General features: G+C 45.0%; 3 protein-coding genes across 21 annotated transcripts in view; 1 reads left to right on the top strand and 2 right to left on the bottom strand.

Moving 5' to 3' along the window:
- Window positions 1–300: 300 nt before the first annotated feature.
- Window positions 301–2,359, bottom strand: LOC105416910 (protein ANTAGONIST OF LIKE HETEROCHROMATIN PROTEIN 1-like). 2 transcript variants are annotated; one of them, XM_011607201.2, is made up of 4 exons: window positions 2,247–2,359; window positions 1,513–2,186; window positions 1,248–1,365; window positions 301–1,072 (listed from the first exon to the last, which is right to left on the bottom strand). In XM_011607201.2, exons 1-4 carry the CDS (start codon window positions 2,301–2,303, stop codon window positions 626–628), a joined length of 1,296 nt encoding a protein of 431 aa, XP_011605503.1. In that variant the 5' UTR covers window positions 2,304–2,359; the 3' UTR covers window positions 301–625. The 2 variants fall into 2 exon arrangements, with proteins under 2 accessions (XP_011605503.1, XP_011605502.1); XM_011607200.2 differs by having other exon boundaries at window positions 302–1,072; window positions 1,513–2,344.
- The window catches only part of LOC105416913 (ankyrin repeat domain-containing protein SOWAHC), a 42,589-nt gene continuing 19,814 nt past the window's right edge, over window positions 2,131–24,905 (top strand). For 11 of the 18 annotated variants that reach the window (XR_003889579.1, XR_003889584.1, XR_003889581.1 and 8 more), the window contains exons 1-8: window positions 9,214–9,555; window positions 10,140–10,454; window positions 10,854–10,978; window positions 15,723–15,866; window positions 21,341–21,385; window positions 22,334–22,456; window positions 22,598–22,609; window positions 22,794–22,796. Coding sequence is in view for 12 of the 18 variants with exons in the window: in XM_029841837.1 (XP_029697697.1) it covers window positions 9,540–9,555; window positions 10,140–10,454; window positions 10,854–10,978; window positions 15,723–15,866; window positions 21,341–21,385; window positions 22,334–22,456; window positions 22,598–22,609; window positions 22,794–22,796 (783 nt within the window). In the remaining 6 variants the exon portion in view is untranslated. The other 7 variants (XM_029841831.1, XM_029841839.1, XM_029841834.1 and 4 more) reach the window with 6 other exon arrangements.
- On the bottom strand, window positions 5,711–7,949 carry LOC101071130 (iroquois-class homeodomain protein IRX-5-like). Its single transcript, XM_029841827.1, has 3 exons — window positions 7,702–7,949; window positions 6,850–7,252; window positions 5,711–6,453 (listed from the first exon to the last, which is right to left on the bottom strand). Exons 1-3 carry the CDS (start codon window positions 7,930–7,932, stop codon window positions 5,873–5,875), a joined length of 1,215 nt encoding a protein of 404 aa, XP_029697687.1. The 5' UTR covers window positions 7,933–7,949; the 3' UTR covers window positions 5,711–5,872.

The raw sequence follows: 24,905 nt of genomic DNA, 5'->3' as shown, positions 1-24,905 counted from the left end.
ATAACAAAAATAAATATTGGGATTAAAAAAAATAGAGCTGCAGGAAATTAAAACACCTAAACAGGACTAAGATATTTGTCCTTTAACTTGGTACGATATGACCAAATTTCCTGTCACCCATCAATCACTTTTAGCCGGTTGAAGCCCATCCCAGCCACCTCCTGGTGGTTTGTACAGGAGCAACTGATTAATTTATTTTTTTAGTCATTTTTAGATTAATATTTTGTGTAGCTCCAAAATTAACGCAAACAACTTTCTCACTGTGAATGGTCCTGATGAGTCAGCAGAGGGGAAATAGTACAACTCAAGGAGATATGACTTTAAATCGTTTTTTTTTAATCACAAATGTCTAATTTTACAGTTTTGTGTACATTCAGCAGGACCAGCCATGCTGATATCATTAACGCCTCCAGATACTCTTGTATGTACATACAGTCATAAAAAGGCTTAAAAATACTGAACTTGTTGAGTTTATTTTGGGATGTCTGGCACTGCAGACCCACCTGATGATCCAGGTTAATGAAGATCCTGGACTTTAAAAACCAGAGGTGGAGCGTTTCTATATGTTTAGAGTGCGTATCCTCCGAACGTCCCTGCGGGGAAGAACCTACTCCTTATTGTAGAGTCAGTGCTGCAGTAAAGTGAGGAGGTTGTACGTGATGGTCTTTCTGATGACCTCAGCAGGGCAGAATGTGTCGCCGTCATACGGCTGCATGTCCGGCTGCCTCAGGTAACTGGAACAATTAACCGTGCCGGTGTTCCACTCCGGAAGGAAACTATCCCCACGGATCTCACAGATGTTGTGCAGGACACAGCAGGCAACCACCACTTTGGACATGTTTGACGCGTCAATGTCATTCTTCTTCAGCAGGCACCTCCATCGACCTTTTAGGCGCGTGAAAGCAGTATCGACCACAGAGCAGGCAGAAGAGAGGGTGTGAGTGAAGCGGTGCTGCTCGGGGGAGAGCTGGTCCTTCAGGCTGTAGCTTTTCATCAGCCACGGCTTCAGTGGGAAAGACGTGTCTCCGATGAGATGGACAGGGATCTCTACACCTTCAATCAATACTGATTTCTGGAAATAATTAAAAAGAAAAGCGAATGCTGAGACCTAATATGCTACCTGAAGACATCGGAGTGCTTCACCTCAGCTTCTTGAACAAGGGCTGACATATTGTGATCTGTCCAAAACCACCACCACCATTATCCTAATCATAATTCTCAGTTGTTTTTCCAGCCATCAGACTCACCTCTTTGGGGAACAGGTAACCATCTGCCTGGTCCTCTGCTTTAGTGTGCAGGTCTGAGCAGGAGAGCACGGAGGCACTGCTAGTACTTCCAGGCCAGCCTGCATACACGTCTGTGAAGCTGAGACATAAACAACGCTTAGGCTTTCAGCAGGAATGCACATTATAGACAAGTATTATCATATTCGCTCAATTACACACGAACCAATATTGTTATAAATAACTTGTCAATGCGTTCCGGTTGGAACCCAACACGACCCAAGCTCACCAAGCTTTGTGATCGACCACTGCCTGCAGGATGACGGAGTGCCAACCTCTCTCGTTCAGGTAGTCGTCCGGCCTGTCCCTCGAAAGGGCGACGGGAGAGACGGGAATGTGAGTTGTGCCTATCGCCCCCGCACACTGTGGGTAGCATCGCTCCTTGAAGGCAGCCATGACGTCGTCTAGCCGCTGGTCGCTCGGGAGCGACAGAAATCGCTGATGCAGCCGCTCCAGGATGGCGGAAGTGACCTGACGGACGATGTTACACACGGTTGCGATTCCTACCCCGAACATAATTGATACAGTTCGATACTCTCCGGCTCTTGCGAACCACCACAAGGCGATCGCCAACCTGCGCTTGGGCTCGATTGGGACGCGAAAGTTGGTCCTGCGTCGCTTGATGGCCGGTCCAACCTGCTCGAGCAGGTAGTCAAAAGTTGCCCGAGACACGCGAAATTGTGCTTTCCACTCATCATCGTCGAATAACTCGACTGAGGACCAGAAGTTGTCCTCGGAGCTACGGTTGCGGACCCAGACGTGTCTGTTTCTAGTGGTGGTGAAGATGCTCAAAACAGCGGTGACGGAGGACATCAGGAATGCCTTTCGCCTTCGCAGGTACTGTCGCAAGCGCCTGTCCCGATCAATCATCTCCCGCACCCTCCTCTGCTGCACCAGGGCCGTCTGAAGACGATAAAGCTCGAAAGCCTGGTCGTCACACACGGGGGAAATATTCAGACTCACCATTGACGTAAGTAACGCGGCTGTTAGCGACACGCTCCCTTCCACTTTTGGCTCCATCTTGTAATTGCTGTAAACATGGCGCACATTGATGACGTAGCCACCCAGACAGCCACGCGTCTCTGTGTCTGGTTCTGCATCTAAGCATGATTTTGTTTTTAAAAAGCTAATTTGAGCTTATTAAAATGTTTACTAAATCTGTCGTAGACCCAGCAACGCTACTGAAAGCGTGTAGTATTTAAGTATTTAAAAATCTAGACACCAAGTTGCGACAATAATATACATAAACATGAATACAATTAAATGCATCAGAGATTTTAAGGAATATGTTTAGAGAAATTTATTTTTGCACTCTACATTTGCACCCATTCTACCCACCGGGAGTATTGATGTGGCCCATTTATATGTGGCCCATTTCTTGGAAAATGCAAAGGGAAGTGTTACTCTTTACCATGTAGTGAATGAGGAATATTCCTGTCATAGTTTATACTTTAATAACAGCAGTAAAATACGGATAGCAGGATCCTGCTGGGTGATATTCACCACTGTGCTGTGGGTCACTGGAGGAATGACTGCCAGCAAATGGCACCATCTGTGTCCCAGCAGCAGCAGCCAGAGCTCTAGCAGCGGTGGGAGCTTCAATCACATCTCCAGATTTTACAGAGTTTCATCCTGTTAAGTCATCAAACTGAACGCCTAAATGATATTTCACTGGGAATAAAAACTCTCCATCTCCTCTGCATCTACAATCCTCCATATTGCATTTTAATTTATGGAAATTGCCTTTAATGTTCCCCACAAAAGCAACAATAACTATTTCTAGAATGTAAAAAAAAAAACACCTTAAATGCAGCCATTAATTTTAAATAGTATCTGGCTTGTTTTCAGCACTGACGTTTAGTTTATTGTTCTTCCCATTATCTGACCTAAAAGGCGACAATAGGTGGCGCTACAAGCACAACAACCACAGTTGCTGAGATTTGAAAAATAATTTGAAAAATAATGTCATTCTGAATGTCAGGTCTCCAAAACTAACAATCCATTTTTTTTCAAACTTTAAGCCTGAATGACGTTTATTCTAACAAAAATAAATGTAAACACAGGCATTTAACTAGGTTTTTGTCCATGAATAACATAAATCTACAACCTCTGCTTAGGGCAGAAAATGTTTAATGTTTTAATTAATGTTTATTGAACACTTTGGAAAAGATGCCAATGTATAAAACAAACACCACGCACAGATATGAACAATTTAACCTAAAAAGGTTAAAGGTTAAAATTAGAGGACACAAAAATAAACATATTTAGCTTAATTCTGGATTAAATATTTGGAGAAAAAATAATCAAAGATCTGTGATGTGTTTATTTTGTGATGTCATCTAGCAACAATAAAAACATTTAATAAATACATAATTCATATCTTAGAGTATATAAATCAGAGGCTCTGTCTATTTCTTTTTTAAAAGCAGTTATGTATGTGTTACTAAAGACTAAATTTCCATAAAATATGAAAAATACTGTTTTAAAATGAGCATTATCCAACAAAACCATTGAACTTTAAAGTGAAGACATTACAGATCTGTGTTGAAGCATGATTTTAATACTTAAGAAGCAACTTTAGCAGAAAAAAGCGGGGGGAGGGGCACCAAAAATTAGTATTATAAATTAAAGACATTAACATAAAGGACATAAAAATACTGTTGAAAAAAGTATTAGGAATAAATACTGTTGCTGTTTTCGTGCAAAATCCATAAAAAGTCAGTTTTGCAAGAAAACCTGACAGAGCGGCAAAGTTCATGTTTGTGCTGCACCAGACGTTTCTCAGCAGGTGACCTTTAAACTCCATCTGCTTTCATCTTTGTCACTCACGTTCACAACGCTTGAGAAGAACAAAGTGGAGCTCCAGTTCCTCCTGGCAGAACAAACACAGGGTCAAACAGTGTGCATGGGAGAACAGAACAGAGTGGTTTGGTCCCAGTGGCTGCAGTGGGAGTGTCGCCGGGGACACTGGTGTATTTTGAGGGACTGCGCATTGCGGGGGATGGGGGGTCTGCCTGTGAGCCCAGATGCTGGAGCAGGAAGAGAGGGCAGAGGAGCGGCGTGGCAGGAGGCCTGAGTGGCATCAGACGGCTGCTGGGCCTCCGGCTGCCTCACACACGTCTGACAGCATTTAGTGTTAACACGCAGCTGGATGCAGAAATGCACACGGAACATGAGGGGGGTAAAGTTTCATTATTGTATTCATATTTAACATCACAATCTCTGTAATGGGATGTTACAGGAGATATTCTAGGCAAAAGGAGCCAGAAAATCTGTGCAATCTGACTGTTTTTAATGTTCTGCAGGCATTTTCCTTCATTAAATCAATATTCAGTGGAGATAATGACAATCAGCTTTACCGTATAAAAGAAATGACAACTTACCTTTGACATCCTGGAGATAACATAGCCTTCCACGGACTTTAAAAGATCAAATATGGTGGGGTTTTTTTCAGATTTGATTTGAAGTCCATTTCTGCCAATATAAAATAAATATTTCTTATCAAAAAGTAACAATATGCTTGATTACAAATTTGACTATTAATTGTGTGATAACGGGAAGGTTTCAAAACTGGGTGTTCTTATGCTTTTTTAATCTTAATTACATTTTTATATTATATTAAGCCCCGTCCCTCTCTTTTAGTTTGGTTTTTAGTTTGGCATTCCATCAGTTTTAATTAGGTACATTTTGTTAAAAAGCAGTGCAATTAACATCACAATTGGGCTTTTAATTTTCTTAATCATTGCTGTTTTCGTTTGAGTTTATTAGCTTTTGCTGCTTCGGCTAAATTTAGCTCCTAAAACAGGAGAAAGTCATTCAGCAACTTTGGTTACAGGAATTTAAATTTGTGTTGAGATTCAACATTTCAGCTTATTTTTTTTACTTTTTGTACTTTTTCCCTTTCTGATTTCCTTTTTAATTTTTAAAATGCTCCACCTGATCCATCCACCCAAAAGCTAACAGGCTAAATCTGTGTGAGCCTGTCGTTTCCGTGCTCCAGGGTCGTCGTGGAAACAGGTTGTTTAGTGCCACATGAAAAGAGGTTGATTGTAGTTGGACTTTGTGAATCTTTTTTCTTTATTATCAAATCCCATGTGTCTTCTGATCTCTCCCATTCAAAATGGGGATGTTAATAAGTACAGAGCCAAAAAGTTCAGCGACATTTATCGTTTAAGTGTTTTAACCCAATTGTACTGTACTTTAAAGTGGATTGTTTTTAATGTTATACTTCAGTGTAGATCTGATCGGTTAACATCAATATTTGTTACAGAAGCTGCCCAGGCTGACCTTTGACCCAAGTTTCTGTTAATCACTTCACCATCAGAACCTATATGGGATCCTGTGAAACCTGAACTCAAACCTTTCCTTCATGTCTCTGCTGATCAGTGAGCGCTGATCCAGGACAAATGTCAGCTGATGAGTTGTGTAGTAATAAAACTATCTTTAATGTTGCTTGTGTTCTGTGCAGAGTCGCACTACAAAGGTTACATCTCATCAACATAGAAAAGCAGCTGAAAACGGAATGTTTGTGACACTTCCAGGAGAGTTCGGAGCAGAATTTACCCCAAAAAAACCTGGACATGGATTTTCTAGGAGGGTAGGGAGCCTTTCCTCAGTTCCTGACTGAGAAGTTTGGCCTCAGCTCTCTGTAACATTGTCTGGTGTAATCCATTTAAATGTGTCGCCGTGGCCAAGTGCGAGCCGCCGTGCAGGGGCCCCAGGGGGCCATAGCCAGAGTATCCGTGCACGAAGGGAGAGGCGTAATACAGGTGTCGGGGCAGGGCATGGCCATGGGGGAACAAGGTCCGAGGGATGGATGTAGGGTGGGCGGGGGGCTGCCGTTGCCCCTCCCCTCTGCTCTGCGAGGACGCGTGGCTTCCTTTAGTTTTATCTGAAGATGTGGCGATCTCAGCCAGGGACCATAGTTTGGGTTTGGGGGCCGGGATTGGCTCCTGGATGGAGTCTTTAGATGGAAGCCCAGGCTCTGACGCTCTGAGCAGCTCCACGGGCGAGGACTGAGCCGGAGCCCCCGTGGGTGAGGGATGGGGGATGCAGGGCAGCGTCCGGTCCCCAGAGTCCGACTCGGCGAGGCCTCGGTCAGTGTCGCTGCCACTGTCGTCGCGGAACATCAACACACACGAGTCGCCGGCAGAAGAGGGACGCCGGGCGGCTGTGGAGGGGGAGAGACACACACACATCTGTTAAAAAAATACAGACCCCAACCATGAGCAACAGAAATTATTGATAATCTCATTTTATCAGCCCCTTTATCAAACATTAATTCTGTTTCAACAGTCTATAAAACAAGATTAAAATAAATCCTTAATAATCTTAAAATATCAGCATTGTGGAATTTGTATGTAGGATAAGAATATTTTACAAAAGCTCAATCTATCGTATTTTAATTCATCAATTAAAATTCAATCAATGTTAGAAAGTAAATCAACATTTAGGTTCATTCTCGCTGTTAAATTTTAAAAAATTAAAGTCCAAACACTTTCAACACATATAAACACTTAGAGTGGATTGAACGATTTGATTGGTTGATTGATTCTCTCCCACTCACCCGAGTCACTCCGTCTCTCTGGGCCCTCATTCATCTTCAGGGGCTCCTCGTCCTCTTCGTTGCGCTCCAGGTCAATGTTGTCGTCCTCCTCCTCGTCTTCGCTTCTGTTCCTGGGCGTCCAGGTCATCTTGTTCTCCTTCTTCAGCCTCCGCCGAGCATTGGCAAACCAGGTGGACACCTGCGTCAGGGTCATCTTGGTGATGATGGCCAGCATGATCTTCTCCCCTTTGGTGGGGTACGGGTTCTTCCTGTGCTCGCTCAGCCAGGCCTTCAGCGTCGCCGTGGCGTCCCGGGTGGCGTTCTTCCTGTAGGTGGGGTCACCATAGGGGTAAGGCCCCAGCGGCCCAAATGGGTGGTAATCTACGGAGCCGGAGAGCCCCGAGGATGGATCATAACCAGAACTCTGGGACAGAAGATCATGCCATAATAATCAGTTTATTCTTTTAATTTCTCTCTTTTTTAGTTAGATTCTTACACACTAAAACCTTGAAAATGATTTTTGCGTATTTTATGTATTATTTAATCATCTTTATGTTGTTAAATCTGAAACTTCTGAATCATCTTTGACAAAGCTTGATTTTCGCAGATAATGAAACACACGGATGTGAAAAGAAAAATATTAAATTATCTTTAATGCAAATAAAAAAATACACGTCCAATTTTTAAAAAAAAAATTAGGACAACATTTGGTCAACTACAACTTTTCAGATATTAAAATAGTATCAAAATAGCACAGATCGAAATCCGGAATTCCGATAATAATTTCTCGCGCTTTTATTTATTTAAAGAACATTCCTGTGTCTTCTTTCTGGCCGTCATGTGAACCAGAACCGCAACTGACCCGACACTTACCACAAAGGAGCCGAGGGTGGCGGCGGGCCGGGGCTCTCCGCCGTACGGCAGCTGCCCGTTGAAGCCGGAGGAAGTCGCTGATCCCGAGTACGGAGCGAAGGCTGAGCCCGAGGAGGAGCGACCCAGATCCTCCGTCCTCGGGCCCAGGAGGACCCCGGAGCTGAAGGACGGGCAGGACGGGTGCAGAGCCAGGGACGGCTGGAAGAGGAAGCCCGGTGGCTGGTAAGCCATGACCGCGCACACGGAGCCGGAGCGATCGCGCACTAACCAACTCACATCGGACAGCAGAAAGTGCGCGACTTCCTCCCCGGCGACAAAAAAACAGAGAGAAACGGAGGAGGCGAGAAAGAAGAGAAAAGGAGGAGGAAAAGGTTTAAAATTGCAGGAGCATCCTGGAGCATCACAGGAGGCTGCTAGAGGACCAGTTTGATGGATGGATGATGGATGGATATGAGCTGCAAGTTTCACTTTCACCGCTGCTGAAGAGAGAGGGGGGTCTAAGAGAGAGAGAAAGACTGAAAGAAGAGGAGAGGGAGAGAGACACTGAAATAAGAGAGGAGGGAGAGAGATTGAGCTGAAAGAAAAGGAGAGGGAGAGTGAGTGAAATAGAGAGAGACTGAGGAAGAGAGAGACATTGAAGGAAGAGGGGGAGAGGGGTAGAGAGACTGTGAATTAAGAGGGGAGGTAGAGAGAGGGGGAGAGAGACACTGAAAGAAGATGAGAGGAAGAGAGACACTGTAAGAAGAGGGGGAGAGAGGAGAGAGCATATGAGATAAATGGAGGGAAAGATAGAGAGATACTTAGAGGAAGTGAGATAAGAGATACTGTGTGTGAGAGAGAGAAAGACGGGAAAGAGGGGAGAGATGGGAAGGGGGTTGAAGAGAGTGAGAAAGAGAGGGAAGAAAGAAGCGGAGAGAGGAAGGCAAAGTGAGAAGCTGATGATCTGAGCGATCGGTTCGGAGACACGGAGACACTAACACACACACAGTGGCAGAGACTGAGGAGGTGCTGAGACACTGAGGGTCCAACATGTGTCTTTGCTCTTTTTCTGAAGAGGTATGAGCTCCTCTCCACCTGCCCTCACCTCTATCTGGAGCTTTACCTCCTCTCTCAGGGACTGAAACTACAGGAACCTTTTAGGCTCATCAGCGACCAAGCTGATCAATCACAAGTGCTTCAAATTTTCTTCTGAATGTCACATTTGTCAAGATGGGTCCATCACATTTCTGTCATAATTATCAGAGGTTTCCTTCTGAGGAACCTGCCGCCATCCAGAACCTGGGGACAGAGGTCCAGGCTGTGTTTGTGTGGGTCAGTTTATGTTAATCTAGCTTCACACAGTCTAATCTCATTTGGCTCCTATAATTAGAAGAGGGGAGCCACTTTAGTCAGGCAGAAGACGGTGAAAATCAGCTCAAATGCTGTTCCTGCTCCATTTCTGATGAAGGCGCTCACATGGCTGACCCGTGCATGAGCCGCAAGGGGCTCCAGGATTGACGGTAAGAGTAGGTCGAGCCGTTTTGACCGTTATTGATTGTGGCTGATGATCCTGATCACTTGACTGTCCTGCAGCAAAATGGTGGCGTTTGGGCCAGTTTCTGTTTTTTGCTCCCACATCTGATGTTTGAGCAGCTCTTAACGGCTGCTGTGGTTTTCTCGCCATCAACGGGTCGACCCCCCCCCCTCCTCGTGGGCCCGTCCATCAAACACTGTGTTTTCTATTATATCAAAGAGTTGCGTTAACCATTTGCTCGTACGCAGTCGAATATTCAAGGACGTCAGCGGTGCGGTCATCCTCCTAGTCTCCACGGTAACGTGTCTTTGGTGAAGATCCTCACATGAAAGGAACCGCCGGTTGGTTTTCCCCTAGTAGCTCATCAATTAGCATAGCCTGCGGGGCTAATGTCCGGAGGTTACTTAGAGACAGTGTGTTTAATTAATTGGAAAACACTCTTTTTAATTGTTCTTATCTAAGTATGAAACGTATTCCTTGTTATCCGAGCGCAGACATAATTATCACCCCGGGGAATTAACAGGTGGAAATGTTGATGATGATGACAATTAACTGAGCGGGCTCAGATCAGATACGAACCCGTTCAAAATCGCATTCCATCAGAACGATCTGGGTCGGCGTCGTGCTAGTAGGTCGTGCTAACGACGCTAACGTCAGAAACCACCAGTCTCTCTGTCCCCAGAGTCAAATATTCATTTGTTTCAGTCGTATTCAGATGTATCTTCAGTCAATGAAATGTCCATTCTGCCGTGTGTGTTTTATCCCACATGAGGGGTGTAAGCGAACGCAACACTTGCAGGTGCGCTGGCCTTTAAAATGAGCCGCTTTATATTGGAAAGTCAGATCAATAAAACCTGCTTTTGACCAGTTCCTCAAGGAGAATTATTGATTATAGATTTTGATCAACACGTGTGACATGTTTCAGGGGACAGTTGGATGACAGGACAACAAGTAAAGCTGATGATGGATAAAGATTTCCCAGAGTCCCCTCTGAGTGCCGAGGTGGTACTAGATTCACCACAGGGCCAGAACCTGGACCGACAGATCCAGGATCACGAGCATCAGAACTCCAACAGTCAGAATCCGATTCTGGATCAAACCGGATGTTCAAACCTAGACCAGAACCGGTCGGAGGTCCCGAGAGGTGAGAAGGATCCAGGTCTTGCTTCAGGCCAGGATGCTGACTGTCCAGACCCCCCTGGTGCTCAGAACCAGACCCTGCAGCTGGATCTAGACCATGGTGAGGAAAACTGTGATTTTTAATGTTTATTCATTCAAACTTCTGATGGTGTTTGGAGGCCACATGTTTGTCATGGCTCTTCCTGTTGAAGAATAACATTTGGTGAGACATTATCCGGGAAGGTTTGGGTTCATGTTTGACGGCAGATGGAAAATTCCAATCATGAAAATTCTCAAATTCAAATGGAAATTAAAATCAGAGATGGAAGAACACGAAAAAAGCTTAATAAATGATGTAGTTACTTCTTCCTCCTCCTTTTTTGCATTTGTATAAATATTTTTTACATTTTTTTCTTTATATATGAATGAGATTTTACCTATTGTTATTCTTTTACATTCACATTCTAATTATGCATAAAATTATACAAATTTGATGAAATTCATGCGTCCATGAAATCAGCCGATGTCTCCGGTTGGGATGTGGACCAGGACTGGGACCGTGAGAGGACCAGGGCCAATCAGGAGGCAGATCCAGAGTCAGGTGGTAGCGTGCCGTCACTTGTAATCACCAGAGCCACTGAACAGGTGAGTAGAGACAGAAAAGCCTGATGGGAAATAATGTTCCCTCTCATTTATATTCACGGGCTCCGCTGCTCCGCTTTAACGCCGTCAGTGCCAAAAGTCCCGTCTTTGTTTTGGCACTCACAGGTAGACTTTCTTCTCCATATTTGCCGCCTTTGTTCTTTGTTTAAACGATGTCTCTGATCAGCTTCAAAGCACAGACGTCCTGACAGCTTTTCTTCATCAATCTGCCTTTTTCTGCTCCTTCAAAACCACCCTCTTCCCTCTTATTTTCCTACTGTACTCAGCGTTTGTGGCTTTCTTGCTGTAATTATACATTCCCGTCTAGTTTCCAGCCGTCACATGCTGGATTTTTCAGAAGCTCTGATTGTTTTCACTCACGGATCTTCTCGCTGTCTTTGAGCGATGAGGTGAGAAACATTCTCAGGGACTTTAATCGCAGATCAATTCCAACTTTCTAAATTCAAGACAGTTTTCTCTTTTCGCTTGTCGCCATCATATTTTCGCGATCTTCCAACATCTGAACTATGTCTGTCTATTTTTAACGTCAGACTAAAATTTTTTCGGAAATTTTCCAGGAAAAGGATTAAAAAGTCAAATGTTGCTCAGTAATTCAACAGGTTCATTAAGTAAAAAAAAAGAATAAAATTAATCCTACAGATAAAAAAGCAATCTGTGTTTACACTAATCCCAAGGGGTTTCACAATACTATGTTTACAAGTATGTACTTAGAAGTTTGCAATGACAGAAAATTTTCACAAATTGGAACAGCTGCAGACTTAATCAATCGGGGCACACCTAGTGCGTCCACGGGTCTGATGCACATTTGATAAAATGGGCGGCGCAAGTACACTTCTGGGAGACTGACAGCATCCTTGGTACCTTGCAAACTTAGAACTGGAGCGACTGACCACAATTCACTAGTACCTAACAACGCAAGTGAGGGAGCCAAAGACATCTTATCTTCGGGTGCTATGTCGTCCTCTGGTGACATAATTTCCTGTCATGCTGAATCAGGACCAGAACTTTTGTTTTCAGGCGGAAACAAGAACGAGGCAGACTCACGTCTGCTGCAGTAACAAGTGCAGGAGAGGAATGTGGAGCACTGTGAAGACATCAGAACGGAATTCGGTGTTCAGCTCAGGCCTGCGAGGAGTTAAATACATGAGCGCTCTCTCCTTCACTGAGCGATCCCATTACCCGCCCTCGTGTGTACACACTCACCGATCCGAACCGCCTCCAAATTCGTTTTCTCAGAACCTCTGTGGCATGTGGCAGAGGAGCACTTAAACCAAATTGACTTTACTGATGTGAATTATGAAGATACTGATATCATGCATAAAGTTATTTACCCCTCAGAAGAATTCAAATAAGTAATTCCCTCTGATGGTGATATGGGGGAACTAATATGAATGCAAATAGGATTAGGCTACTGCATTAGTGTCTGATAAACAATTTACAGGCCTGAGTGTGCACTCGGGGATACACTCCCTGCTGCATGGGAAATAGGGAGATGGCAATCCTGGCCGAGAGGGAGGGGGACCTTATCGTGGCTTAGCCCCCCTCTCTGCTGGCCTCCACCGGGCTCTAGCGAGTGCTCTAGATTAGAGCAAAGGCCATCCTGAGGCATCCTGAGGTGCGTTCAGGTGACTTCTGCTAAACTGATACTGACGAAGACATCCAAACAGGCGCCGGAGTTGCGTCTACGTTTGGCACGCGTGAGGGAGAATTTCCAGTTATGAACATCCAGGAAGTTTCTGCTGCAGGACCAGTTTGACCACACCTTAATAAAGCAGCAGATACACCGGCATCCCCCAGGGGCCAGGTTCTGTGCTGGAGGGGGACCAGGGCTGTTTCTCAGGGTCCACACCTGTGAAAAGTCATCAATCCAAGTGCCCAGAAGTGTACTGCATTCTTGTGTCCTTGCAAGTCCGTACTTTAACATTTACTTTCAAGTACTTGTATACTTATTGAAAAAGGACTTGAGAGACAGAAGCAGATCCTCTTTCCTCTCCTCTCCTCTCCTCTCCTCTCCTCTCCTCTCCTCTCCTCTCCTCTCCTCTCCTCTCCTCTCCTCTCCTCTCCTCTCCTCTCCTCTCCTCCACACTCCTCTTCTCCCTCCTCTTTTCCTCTCCTCTCCTCTCACCCCTCTCCTCTCCTCTCCTCTCCTCTCCTCTCCTCTCCTCTCCTCTCCTCTCCTCTCCTCTCCTCTAATACCTCCTCCTCTCCTCTCCCCCCTCCTCCTTTCCTCTCCTCTCCTCTAATACCTCCTCTCCTCCCTCCTCCTCTCCTCTCCTCTCCTCTCCTCTCCTCTCCTCTCCTCTCCTCTCCTCTCCTCTCCTCTCCCCCCCCCTCCTTTCCTCTCCTCCCTCGTCCTTTCCTCTCCTCTCCTCTCCTCTCCTCTCCTCTCCTCTCCTCTCCTCTCCTCTCCTCTCCTCTAATACCTCCTCCCTCCTCCTCTCCTCTCCCCCCTCCTCCTTTCCTCTCCTCTCCTCTAATACCTCCTCTCCTCCCTCCTCCTCTCCTCTCCTCTCCTCTCCTCTCCTCTCCTCTCCTCTCCTCTCCTCTCCTCTCCTCTCCTCTCCCCCTCCTTCTCTCCTCTCCTCTCCTCTCCTCTCCTCTCCTCTCCTCTCCTCTCCTCTCCTCTCCTCTCCTCTCAGACGTCACACTTCAGAGCACGTTAACGCCATGTTCCATGTGTGGCCTTTAGGGGGTGGAGCCCTTTGAAGAAGCACATTTTGACAGTCAGCAGCACCAATTAGAGCTCGCATCATGTCATCGCCCACTGAGGTCTCCTTCCTGCTGAAATGACAGTTGGGGGATCCCGACCACGTCAGTGTTCTGTCTGTGTCCTGTGAGAGATCATGTAGTGTTGAGAACCTGCTCGTTAAACATTGTACATCAAATGTGCTTTAACACTTTCCCTCGCTGATCCACAGTTCTTCACTGTGTGTTCAAAGCAGTGACATGATTGTTAATTAAAATCCTAATATGGCTGTGAGACAGCTTGTTTTTATGTTTCTGTGCATAAGAAGTATTTACATACACGTGTAGGTTATTTAAATGTTACTTCAAGGTCTGATATCTCTCGTTTCGTCACTCCCATCTAATAATAAATAAAATATAATAATCTGAGCACAAGGCTTTGCCTCGTTGGGCTCTTTATATCGTTCTTAGCATTCCTTTTTTTAGATGTAACTTCATTAGTTAGTTATTTACCATAACTAGCTACAGCAATATTTTAGCACTTGAGCAGAAATCGTGGTTTGTTACTGTTACCATGCCTTCAGAGTGCTTGGTAAAACTAGGTCATTCTTAAATAATGCTAAAATAATCTGGACTATCCAGGTTGTTGTGAGATACATTTTGATGTTATGTCCAATGCTATGATGCTAACATAGCAATGGCCCTAATCACAGCTCTGAAGGTTCTTTTCTTATACAACATGCTCTCACTCTCCGGCTGCATATTCTAACCCTTGTTAACGCCGCTGAAACACGCACTCCGGATTGCACCACCGAACAAATGAAAGTGTGTCACCCCGAGCTAATAATTACATCTGAATTAAAAAGCCCAGCAACAACCTCCTTTGATGTGCGATGCAATGTCATTTTTATTTACAGTTGCGGATGATTTAAATAATTAGCAGAAATCAAAATGATAGGTGTGGCGCGTTTTATCTGTGATATTAAAGTTTTTGTGTGCAGCCCGGACCCGTCTGCTGTGTAAATCACTTTGCGCGCCTGTAGCCGGGACAATAGCGAGCATGGAGCCATAATTAGCTCTCCTGAGACTCCAATCCTAAACAGTTAAAGGACAATCATGGCTCAGTGAGATGTTAAACTGCTGCTGCTGCTGTCTGTTGCCAGCTGGGGCCTAATTGTAGTCAACAGGCTCAGGCAGCCAATTCCTTCTGTTAGCGGCGTATGAAGATGAGTGGCGTGCTCAGAGAGGCAGACGGACATTTAGTTTGAGTTGTAAACACTCTCTTATATGCTAATCTAGCAGCACCTGAGCACCGTTTGAGGGACGTGTGTGAGGATTGGAAGTGATGCATGCTGGCTGCTGTTGTGTAAAGTTCACACTCGGCAGGTTTGTGTTGTTGGTTGTTTGCAGCGTCGCAGCCGTTTAAGTCAGAACATATTTTGATGCAGTTACAAAAAGTTTTGTCGTTAGCTTCATCACCAAGTAATGTCAACGGGATCACAGTGATGGGACAGAGAGTCGGTCTGTGCCTTCACGCTCATCGTTTCACAATCGTTAAATTGTTTATAATTGATATTTTAAAAATGAAACCTGAATACTTTCAACAAAGGATCAGCAACATGGCTACAGCTATATTAGTATATTTACTGTCCAAAGAAAAAGCAGCTCTGACTGGGCCTGGAGTCCTTGATTTTACCCCCAAAGCTGCGACAATCACACAAAATACTAATAATTGTAGACAGGTTTTGTGGATGATTGCGAGTTCGCCCTCTGCTGGGAGATTGCAGTAAGCTAACAGAACTAATGTTCTACTCCTCAGCTGTTTCCTTCTTGGATAAGTTAAAGAATGAACAAATCCAGAGTCCTGCTTCCTACCTCTGTTTCTGGCTCTTGATTTCATTTGGATCTCAGTTTATTTTCCATTGTAAGGAAGATGCATTTTTCGGCATTTTCTGACCCCAGGATCAAAGAAATATCAAAGAAAAATAAGTTGGCATGCTGAACACTAGGATTCAACCTTTCCTGTTTTTTCTGGTCACAGGCACCAGCAGTGACTCTGGCGGAACGGAAGAGACCCACAGACACCAGTTTGAGGGAGGACGGAGCTGACGTGGCAGCTGCTGACCTCCTCTCTCTGAGAGGTGACTCCGTATCTTTAGCCAGTGAGATGAACATCTCCAGGACGGTGAGAGGAAGATGGATTTTCTTTCATTCTGGTCAAATCTTGTTTTGTAGATATACAGTCCAGGTTAGTTTATCTGTAATTAAGTACTTTAGTTGGTTTAGCTTAGCTAAAAGTCTTTGTCCTTATTGGCTCAGATGTTTGTAACTGTTTCACTGCTGAAGATCACGTCTATTGTCAGAGTCCCCTCAGGGGTCAACCTGGCCTGGAGTCACCCAAACTCAGGTGTGAACAGAGGTTTTAAATCACATTGGCAGCGAGTGCGAGGCGGCCTATGAGGAATTAAAAAATCCGCCTTCATCTGGTTGAGATGAATCTCTTTAACTGGAAAGCGGCGATGCGGCGTCCTTGACAAAAAAAAATCAGTGTTTTTCTGCAGAGTTTCATCATCAGCCAGAAAGCACTCTCTGGAGGTGGGTCACCGGGGGAAACGCAGAGCTTGTTGAAGGAGCGGCGAGGCTGCAGCGTAATCATAATTCCCTTGACCCACGTTGACCCTCGCCGGGCTCTGACAACGAGGGCCACGCCACAGATCAGGCGCCTCCTTTCAGGCCGCCGCTTGCTCCAAAATGGCTTTTTCATTTCTCAAACAATCACACGGCGGCGGTGGCGAATGAGGGGGCAGATTACAGAAGGCGAGGTTCCAGGGGTGAGACAAAAAGCTCCGAAACCCAGAACAAAGTGGTTATCTTCTCCGTTCTCATTAAATCTGTCCGCTGACTCAAATACCGATTTGAAAGCAACCGACGAGTAAAACAGGACTTTTGGAAAGATTTGATTAATATGTTAATGTGATTGAGACGAGTCACATTAAGAACGGCTCTGGGGGGACCATACCATCTGTCCATCTGTCCATCTGAGTCCAAAGTGACCTGTGCTACGATCAGACGAGACAGTTGTAACCAAAACTAATGGAGCCAACTAAGTTGACTGCAAAAGAAACGTGAAAATCTGTGATGAACAGTTTAGCGGGGGGAGCAGCCGGGCAGTGTCGCCCAGCCTCTGTCTTCCTTTCATAGGACAGATACTCACGTAAAGGACCTGGACTCAGACTTGGTTACATGACCAAGGTGATTGTTGGTTAGCCAAACTAAAAAAGTAGCCTCCAAATTGAAGCAACCGTGGCTGAATCACTCTTCCGGGGGACGCTAAAGACGAAGATCACTTTAGACCGCCAATGCTAACAAAATCTTTTTACCCGTTACCTTGGCAACAGCCACGGCCTGTACCCTAGCTAACTCCCTCACTTTTACTCAGCCTTGGACACAAACTTGAGTTGACCGGAACCCTTCCTTGTTTGCCCTGTTGCAAACACAGACTTGATAATTAGACGACCTGGCTGCTTCGCTGACCTTTGACCCCTTCGTTACACTCTGAAAGTATTTCAGGCGTTTGACGTTTGATTTCACTCAAAAGTCTTGCTGCATGTGTAGCACCAATGTTAACTTTGTTAATATTCGATCAAAGGATGACTGTGACTGATTAGACGATCAAAAGGCGGTTGATTAAACGAGCCCCACTTGTTTGAAAACAAGTCTTGTTGCAACAGTCATTTCAGAAATAGTTTAGATCCGATTTTCTTCTTTATTCTCCACGTAAACAAAAGAGCCTTCGACAGATTCTGAGCTTTTATGTCAACTTTAAAGGTTAAATCAACCAAAATGAAAATGTCAGCAGACAAAAACACTGTCACCCATTCGTCTCGTCTTTCCTCTGACCAGTGTGATTACACAGGCCAGCAACCCCCCCCCCCCCCACCACCACCGCTTTCTCTCTCTGTTTTATAATGTCGATCGCTCTGTTGCAGGATTGCATTGCTGCCAATGTGACGGATCGCTCATAAACGCCACCAAATAGGACAAAAGGACTTTGCTAAGTAGGCGTGGGGGCTTTCCTCCCACCCCTTTGGCTGTCAGAGGACCTCAAGTAGAAGAGGGGAGAGGACAGGGGTGAGGAAACAGCAAGGGTGTTTTGACGGGATGAATAGTCGGAGGAGTGAAAGTGGCTGGAAAAGGCTTTTGTTATGCTAACGGTGCTCACAGAAGCCCATTCATGTATCCTCGACACAGGAGCGCTCGATGTTATTATCTCTCGTGGAGAGCCAGATCAGTTTAAGGGTCGTGAGGATGGGGGAGAGACACGCTCAGATTCCATGAATCAGAACCTGCACTTCTTAAACTAGCTACTAGTGTAGTCTTACGTCCTAGTTTGTGATGCTTGTGTTGTCCCGTTAAGTTTTATAGCTACAACACAGGAAACACAACTAACAAGCTACAAACACACGTGACACCAGCGAGGTTTGCACCTATTAGAACCAGTATAAACACTTTTGTCTACTTAGCACCATGCATTTTAGTAAAGATCAAGATATGAGCGGCTTTCCCATTGGAAAGGAATGATTTCTGGGTTTTCTCACCTTTAATTGACCCCCCACTGTGTTAGTTCTGTTACTAACACTCGATCCACACCAGTTTGCCTACCTCAGCAACAGGAGCATAGATGATGCAGTCTCCATAGCACTGCACTCTGTGCTCACACACCTGGACAACACGAACACTTATGCACGATTGCTGTTTGCTGACTTCAGCTCAGCTTTCAACACCGTCGTCCCCTCCAAGCTGATCACCAAACTTGGAGACCTGGGCATCAACCCCTCCCTCTGCAACTGGACTCTGGACTTCCTGACCGACAGACCACAGCATGTTAGGTCAGGTCACAGCCGCTCCACCACCATCACACTCAGCACCGGTGTGCCACAAGGCTGTGTGCTGAGCCCGTTCCTCTACTCTCTATTCACCTACGACTGCAGACCTGTACATGGATCCAACTCCATCATCAAGTTTGCAGACGACACAACGGTGATCGGTCTCATCAGCAACAACGACGAGACAGCCTACAGAGAGGAGGTAGAGCGCCTGACCACATGGTGCGCTAACAATAACTTGGTCCTCAACACCAGCAAGACCAAGGAGCTCATCGTGGACTTCAGGAAGGCAAGAGGAGGCACACAGGACCCCATCCACATCAACGGGATGGCCATCGAGCGTGTCTCCAGCTTCAAGTTCCTGGGGACCCACATCTCAGAGGAGCTGTCCTGGACCACAAACACCTCCAGCATCATCAAGAAGGCTCACCAGCGCCTCTTCTTCATGAGGACACTGAGGAAGAACCAGCTATCCTCGGCTGTCCTGGTGAACCTCTATCGCTGTGCGATAGAAAGCATCCTGACCAACTGCGTGTCAGTCTGGTATGGAAGCTGCACTATCGCTGAGCACAAGGCCTTGCAGAGGGTGGTGAAAACTGCCCAACGCATCACAAGGACTACACTCCCTGCCATCGGAGATGTCCAGAGGAAGCGCTGCCTGCATCGAGCACGCAGCATACTCAAGGACTCCTCCCACCCCGCCCACAGACTATTTTCCCTCCTGCCCTCTGGGAGGCGCTACAGAACCCTCAGGACTCGGACCAGTAGACTGAGGAACAGCTTCTTCCCCAGAGCGGTGTCCCTGTTGAACTCCTGCTGACCCTTACACACTCCACACCTCACTACACTACAGCAGTTTACACAACAACTCACTAGCTTAGTAACCAATGTAGCTACTGTTTAAACCTGTCCTGCGCACTCATGCACTTTATCATCTGTATCTGTATACACGTAATTTATAATTTGCACATCTCCTCTATCTTATGTAAATAGCTAAATAGCTCCTGCACTTATAGTCTAAGGCATTTAATGTAAACACCATCTGTAAAATATGTTTATAGCACAACCCGGTAAACGATTGTAAAAATAACCGCACATACTGTATTTATTAAGTTATTATCCTCACTTGCTGCTTCTTCTGCACTTCTGGTTAGATGCTAAACTGCATTTTGTTGCTCTGTACCTGTACATGTGCAATAACAATAAAGTTGAATCTAATCTAATCTAATGAGGTAGAAGAAGAACCGTCTCCACCCTCCTCCTCTCTTCTGGGACACGAGTTCACCTCTGCTCTCTGATCTCCCACAAACATCCATCAGAACACTAGAATGTTCCTTCGTCCTGCCACAAGACCAGGAGTCTGGAACCTGGAAACTTCTCTTTTTCTGTGTTTGTTCTTCTTCTTTCTTGGGCTGCTGCCTTCAGGGGTTTCCATGGTGAATCACCTATGTCCATGTTCTCAATGTCCTCTCTCTCACTACCTCCAGTCGTGTCCTCCTCTCCATCGTCAAACATGTTCTGTCACTGATGCAACTCTTCATGATTCTGTTCATCATTCCCAGAGAGAATCTGAGAACATGTGAGAAAAGACTTCCTCTGGAAACTTAGAAGAGGGAAACATGGAAAAACATGGAAGTTATTCAAAGACACCTTTTTCATTTGTTTAATTTTCCCAGTTGTTTCCACCTTTTTCCTTGACAACTGTAGAAGACAAACAGCAGCTTAGAACTAAACAAATCTAAGTGATCTAAATGATTATTTAATCATTTAATGTAAAAAATTGATTTGTGACTGACTCATTTGGTCTTTGTCCAGCTTTGCTCTTGTGTTACACCTGTGTTCAACAGTGTGTATTTTGTTGAGCAACAGTCAGTCCTGTTGTTGACTTCTGGGATTTAGACCTGCGTTGATGCCAAAAACTGTAACACATCCCCGCTAATATCCATCACAACGACACTAATTATTGATCAGTTTTTCACATGTCTTCACTTCCTGTTTTCTAGCATGAAACCTTGGACTCAGCGAGACGGCGACTCACATGAAACGAATTAATTCATGTGCAGGAAATGAAAGAATAAATCAGATAATTGAACGGCGCTCATTAACACGTTGAGAGGGGACCTCACCAGTCTGCCAGGCTGACAACAGACGGTAAATAAAGATGTCGGGCTGGGAGATGAAAGCAGCATGGTCCTCTCTGAAGCCTGTTTTATGGAGCCTTTGAGAGTTCTGACTCTCTTTTTAGTGATTTAATGGATTCGTTAGATTTTATCCTTTAGCACTCCTTCGGGGAGGTTCGCGCTTGGTCTGCGAGAGACTCAGATAATCAGTCGCTGTACAAACAATTACACAACAAGACGCCCAAATAATCCCACAGATGATTAATATTACATGGTTCAGCTCCTTAAAGAATTCAGTGTTAAAAATTATTCCAGTTGATGTTGATTCTGTGAAGGTGTTTGATATTTAGCTTCAGTGCTTCATGCCAACAGTGTATTCAGACTGGTAAAAAAAAAGGTATTTCGTTAGCGCCACCTGGTGGTGGTCATGGTGGTGGCGTTGCTTTGTCGACATCGGCTTTGATGTCGCTGTTATTCTGTTGCTGTTGTTACGTTTATGAGAGTTGTTTTGTTGCTGTTTCCAGTGAAGGTTGATGTGATCGGTATTGCAATGTTGTCTTGCTGTTCGCATCAGTAAACGCTCCGTTGGGAAGTGTTAGAAATATTGTTTTGTTGTGACTGATGATGTCATTGTTTGTTTGTTTATCTTTCAGAGTGAGGATGACGACAGTGCCAGTGTCACAGCTTCTTCTGTCACAGTAAGAGAGAGAGTGTGTGTGTGTGTGTGTTTAACCAGCTGAGAGCGTCACTGTCCACACACACTGGGTTGAAACAGATCCCCCCCACGCCGTTCCCATGGCGATGTCTCGTAATCGCTGTCGTCCTGACAGGACGCAGCTCTGGCTGCTTATTGGCTGTGACGGCCTCCCACTTCTGTTTCTGACTGGAACCAGCAGGGAAATCGGCTTTGAACTGGGACTCAAACAGACTGTGTTCTTGAAAAGAAATGAGTGAATATTTATATCGATAATCTATATTTATCTTCATATAGAATCTTTGCTGCAAAAACAAAAATTGTGCCATTTTTGTCAAAGAGTAGAAATAAAAATTGTCGCAAACAAACACAGTTATTTTTAAAACAATAAATTAAAATAAGAACATATAAAGAATGACCCAGAACAGAGTTGTCCTGATGTTTCATTTATCTGGAACATAATTTTACTGTTTCTATCCTGTTCCGCTCCCTCTGCATTAGCACTGTTAACATGGACACACATCAAGTGTACTTCTGTCTTTGTGAGGACTCTCATTAACATAATAAGCCCAACTCTAACTCTAACCATCACAACTGCCTATAGGGGCAACTATGACCTGACTTTAACCTAAACCGTGTGTGTGTGTTTGTGTGTGTGTGGACAGCGAGGACACTCCTGCAGGACTCTGATTGAAAGTCTGGGTGTTGCTCTGCTGCAACCTGCTGACAAATAAACACCACTAATGGCATCAGGAACACATTATCCAGTGTCGCCGCGGTAACACTTAAGGACAACAAGGACAATATATTGGATTATTATTATTAATTTATCATTTCTACAGAAATCTAATTTTTGCCTCACATAAATCTGATTAATTGGAAAATCAGGTTCCAACGTTTGAAAGAATAAGTGAGGATAAACGTAGAACACAAGTCTCCGTTTCTGTCTCAGTCTGTGTTCCACAGAGTCCATCTGGACCCCCTGGAGAAGGCCTGGATGAGGAGCTCCGCTCTGGGGAACGCAGCAGCTCAGCGTCAGCTGCTCTTTCAAGAATCCAGCCTGGTGCTGAAGAAGGTAGCTGGAACAGTTGCAGGCTGTTTTAAAAAATAAAGCCAGTCATTATCCATTAGCATGTTAGCACGCTGCTGCTAGCATTCCTGGGAGATATTCTGTGTATCTGTAACTGAACATTTTTGTCTTTTTCTGCATCATCAGGATTTCATCACTGTGAGTTTATCATGCATCTGTTTCATTGCTTCTTGGTTATTGACATGTATATATGTAAATATGTTTTTTTAACAATGTATGTTATCCTTGCAGACACACTAAAAGTTAGAAATGCTGACGCATCTCCTCTGTTTTCCTTCTTGCCTCCCTGTCCATGTGTGTTGTAACGTTGCTGTGCACCAAGGGGGTAAGTTGTCTCTTCCTGCTGGCCGTGCTCACTCATCATGAACACATACCCACAACAGCAACTCAACAACATGCTAACTCCTGCCTCAATTAGCCTAGTATTGATATCACATTGAGCCTCTGTCTGTCCTCAGGCTGGCTGTAACGGATGGACGATGGGTCTTTGGGGGGGGGGGGGGGGGGTTAAATATTCACAACAGGTCTGATTTTGAGGCACGTTTGTGTGATAAACCGGTAGATCGACAGCGTTGCTTTGTGAAGCGTGCAGTTCTGCCTTCACACACCTGCCATGATACTAAACACGCTCCTACATACATAAACTTCTTCTTCCTCACACTGTTCTGTTATTTTTGTCCTCTGATCCTCTGCCATCACACCTATATTAGTGACTGGATGGATTACTGAGGGTGTCTTTGACCCCTGGGGTTGATGTCCTCTGTGTCTCTGCATTTGTGTGTCTCAGTCTCTACCAAGTTTTGTGTCCCTTCCTGTAATTTTGCATCTCTTTCATTCTTGGTTGTTGGGCAATATTAGGATGTTGCAGCGGGATGTTTGTGTTCATTCTCCTTATAATTGTCTGGAGTTTGTGCCTTTCAGTGGGATGTGTAATAATACTGTAATTACATTGTAATTAACATTAAGCCACATGACTCCAACAGATGGGAGGACGCGATAATCACATGATCAGCCAGGAGCTCTGATGTTTATCTCTTCTTTTGTTTTTTATTCTTGAAGAGCTGATTTCCCAGTTTGAAGTGGTAAACTGGGATTGATTCACCAGTGAGACGTGCTGAAGGAGGATCAGTCTTTGATCTGCTTTATTCTGTCAGCGGATGAAGCCTCGGCGAGCACATGTTCTTTAGATTCATTGTTGAATCAAAGCGTGGTTTCACAATAGTGACGGGAACGCCGTTTCAAACGGGAACATATGGCGGAACTGTTGCAGGCCGGCTTTGAAAAGTCGAATTTCACACAACATCCTGAGCGTAAGCTTCCTATTCAGAAGCTTCTGCAGAAAGGACCCCTCCATATGGCCTCCCCCTCCTCCCCTCATTAGCTGCAGGGACCTCCGTGTACAAGAATAACAACATCAGTGGAGTAGCCCTCGCTCACGCCACTCCAGAGTGATGCTCTCCTCCTTTTCATGCCTCACTTGATCAAAATGGAAAGAGTGAAATTTACGGCTTTTGATGTGCTTTTCCCTGCTGCTCTCAGATCTGCAGCTCAGACTCATCTTGCCTGTCACTCCTCCACCACCAACCGTCCAACAGATGCCCGGCGCGCAGGGTCCTACTGTTGGCGTCTGGTGCCGTGTTAGCGTCAGGTCCCTGTCTTCTCCCCCTGCGAGCAAGACGATAGCGGTCGCGACAGTTTAATGGCGGCGGCAGCTTCCTGCTGAGCCACGCAGGCGTCTGTCACATTAGCCGCATGTGGATTTAAGGTCCCCCAGTTATGGTCATGACAGTAAAAGTGACTCTGCAGCTATAAATCTAATCTAACCGTTGACCTAGAATTAGCATAACATAAGTGCTGATTTTCGTAAGTGATCGTTGTTCAGCTACTTATTTGCTTCTCAGAAATTCACTGTTAAATAGCAGAAAATTCACTCTTTTCTGATCCAACTCTAAACAACCATCAGTCGTGGCCTTAAACAGCAGGTCTGCTGGTGTGTGTTCAGGTGAGTGTGAGGCTCAGGTGGAGGCCGGCACGATCTCGCCAAGTGTCGGAAGGCGAGGCAGGTTTCAGTTAACACCTTCTAATGAAAGTCCGTCCTGACAGAACGGCCCAGCAGCGTCCCCCCTGCAGACATGTACCACCAAAATAAACCTCCAGTAACAACCCTGGTTCAGGTGAACTTGAGAAAGCGGAAAGAAATATTTACTGTGGCAACATGAGTGGAAAAATCCCAGTTTGAAGGTTAAACTAAACCAGTCTACACTAGGCTGAAACCTGCAGGGTTCAATTTTTTGATTTACAAAAATGCCCAATAGAGACAAATAATAAGAATTGCATTTAAAAGTAAAAACTGATAATTATTATACATTTTTTTAGATTATAGAAACAAAACAGTTTAAACTAAACCAAAAATAAAACATTCCAACTGTTTCTT

This window comes from Takifugu rubripes, chromosome 9, assembly GCF_901000725.2.
Source record: "Takifugu rubripes chromosome 9, fTakRub1.2, whole genome shotgun sequence".
Classification (NCBI taxonomy): domain Eukaryota; kingdom Metazoa; phylum Chordata; class Actinopteri; order Tetraodontiformes; family Tetraodontidae; genus Takifugu; species Takifugu rubripes.
Note: the sequence above shows the minus strand (reverse complement) of the source record. Positions and strands in the feature narration are given on the sequence as shown.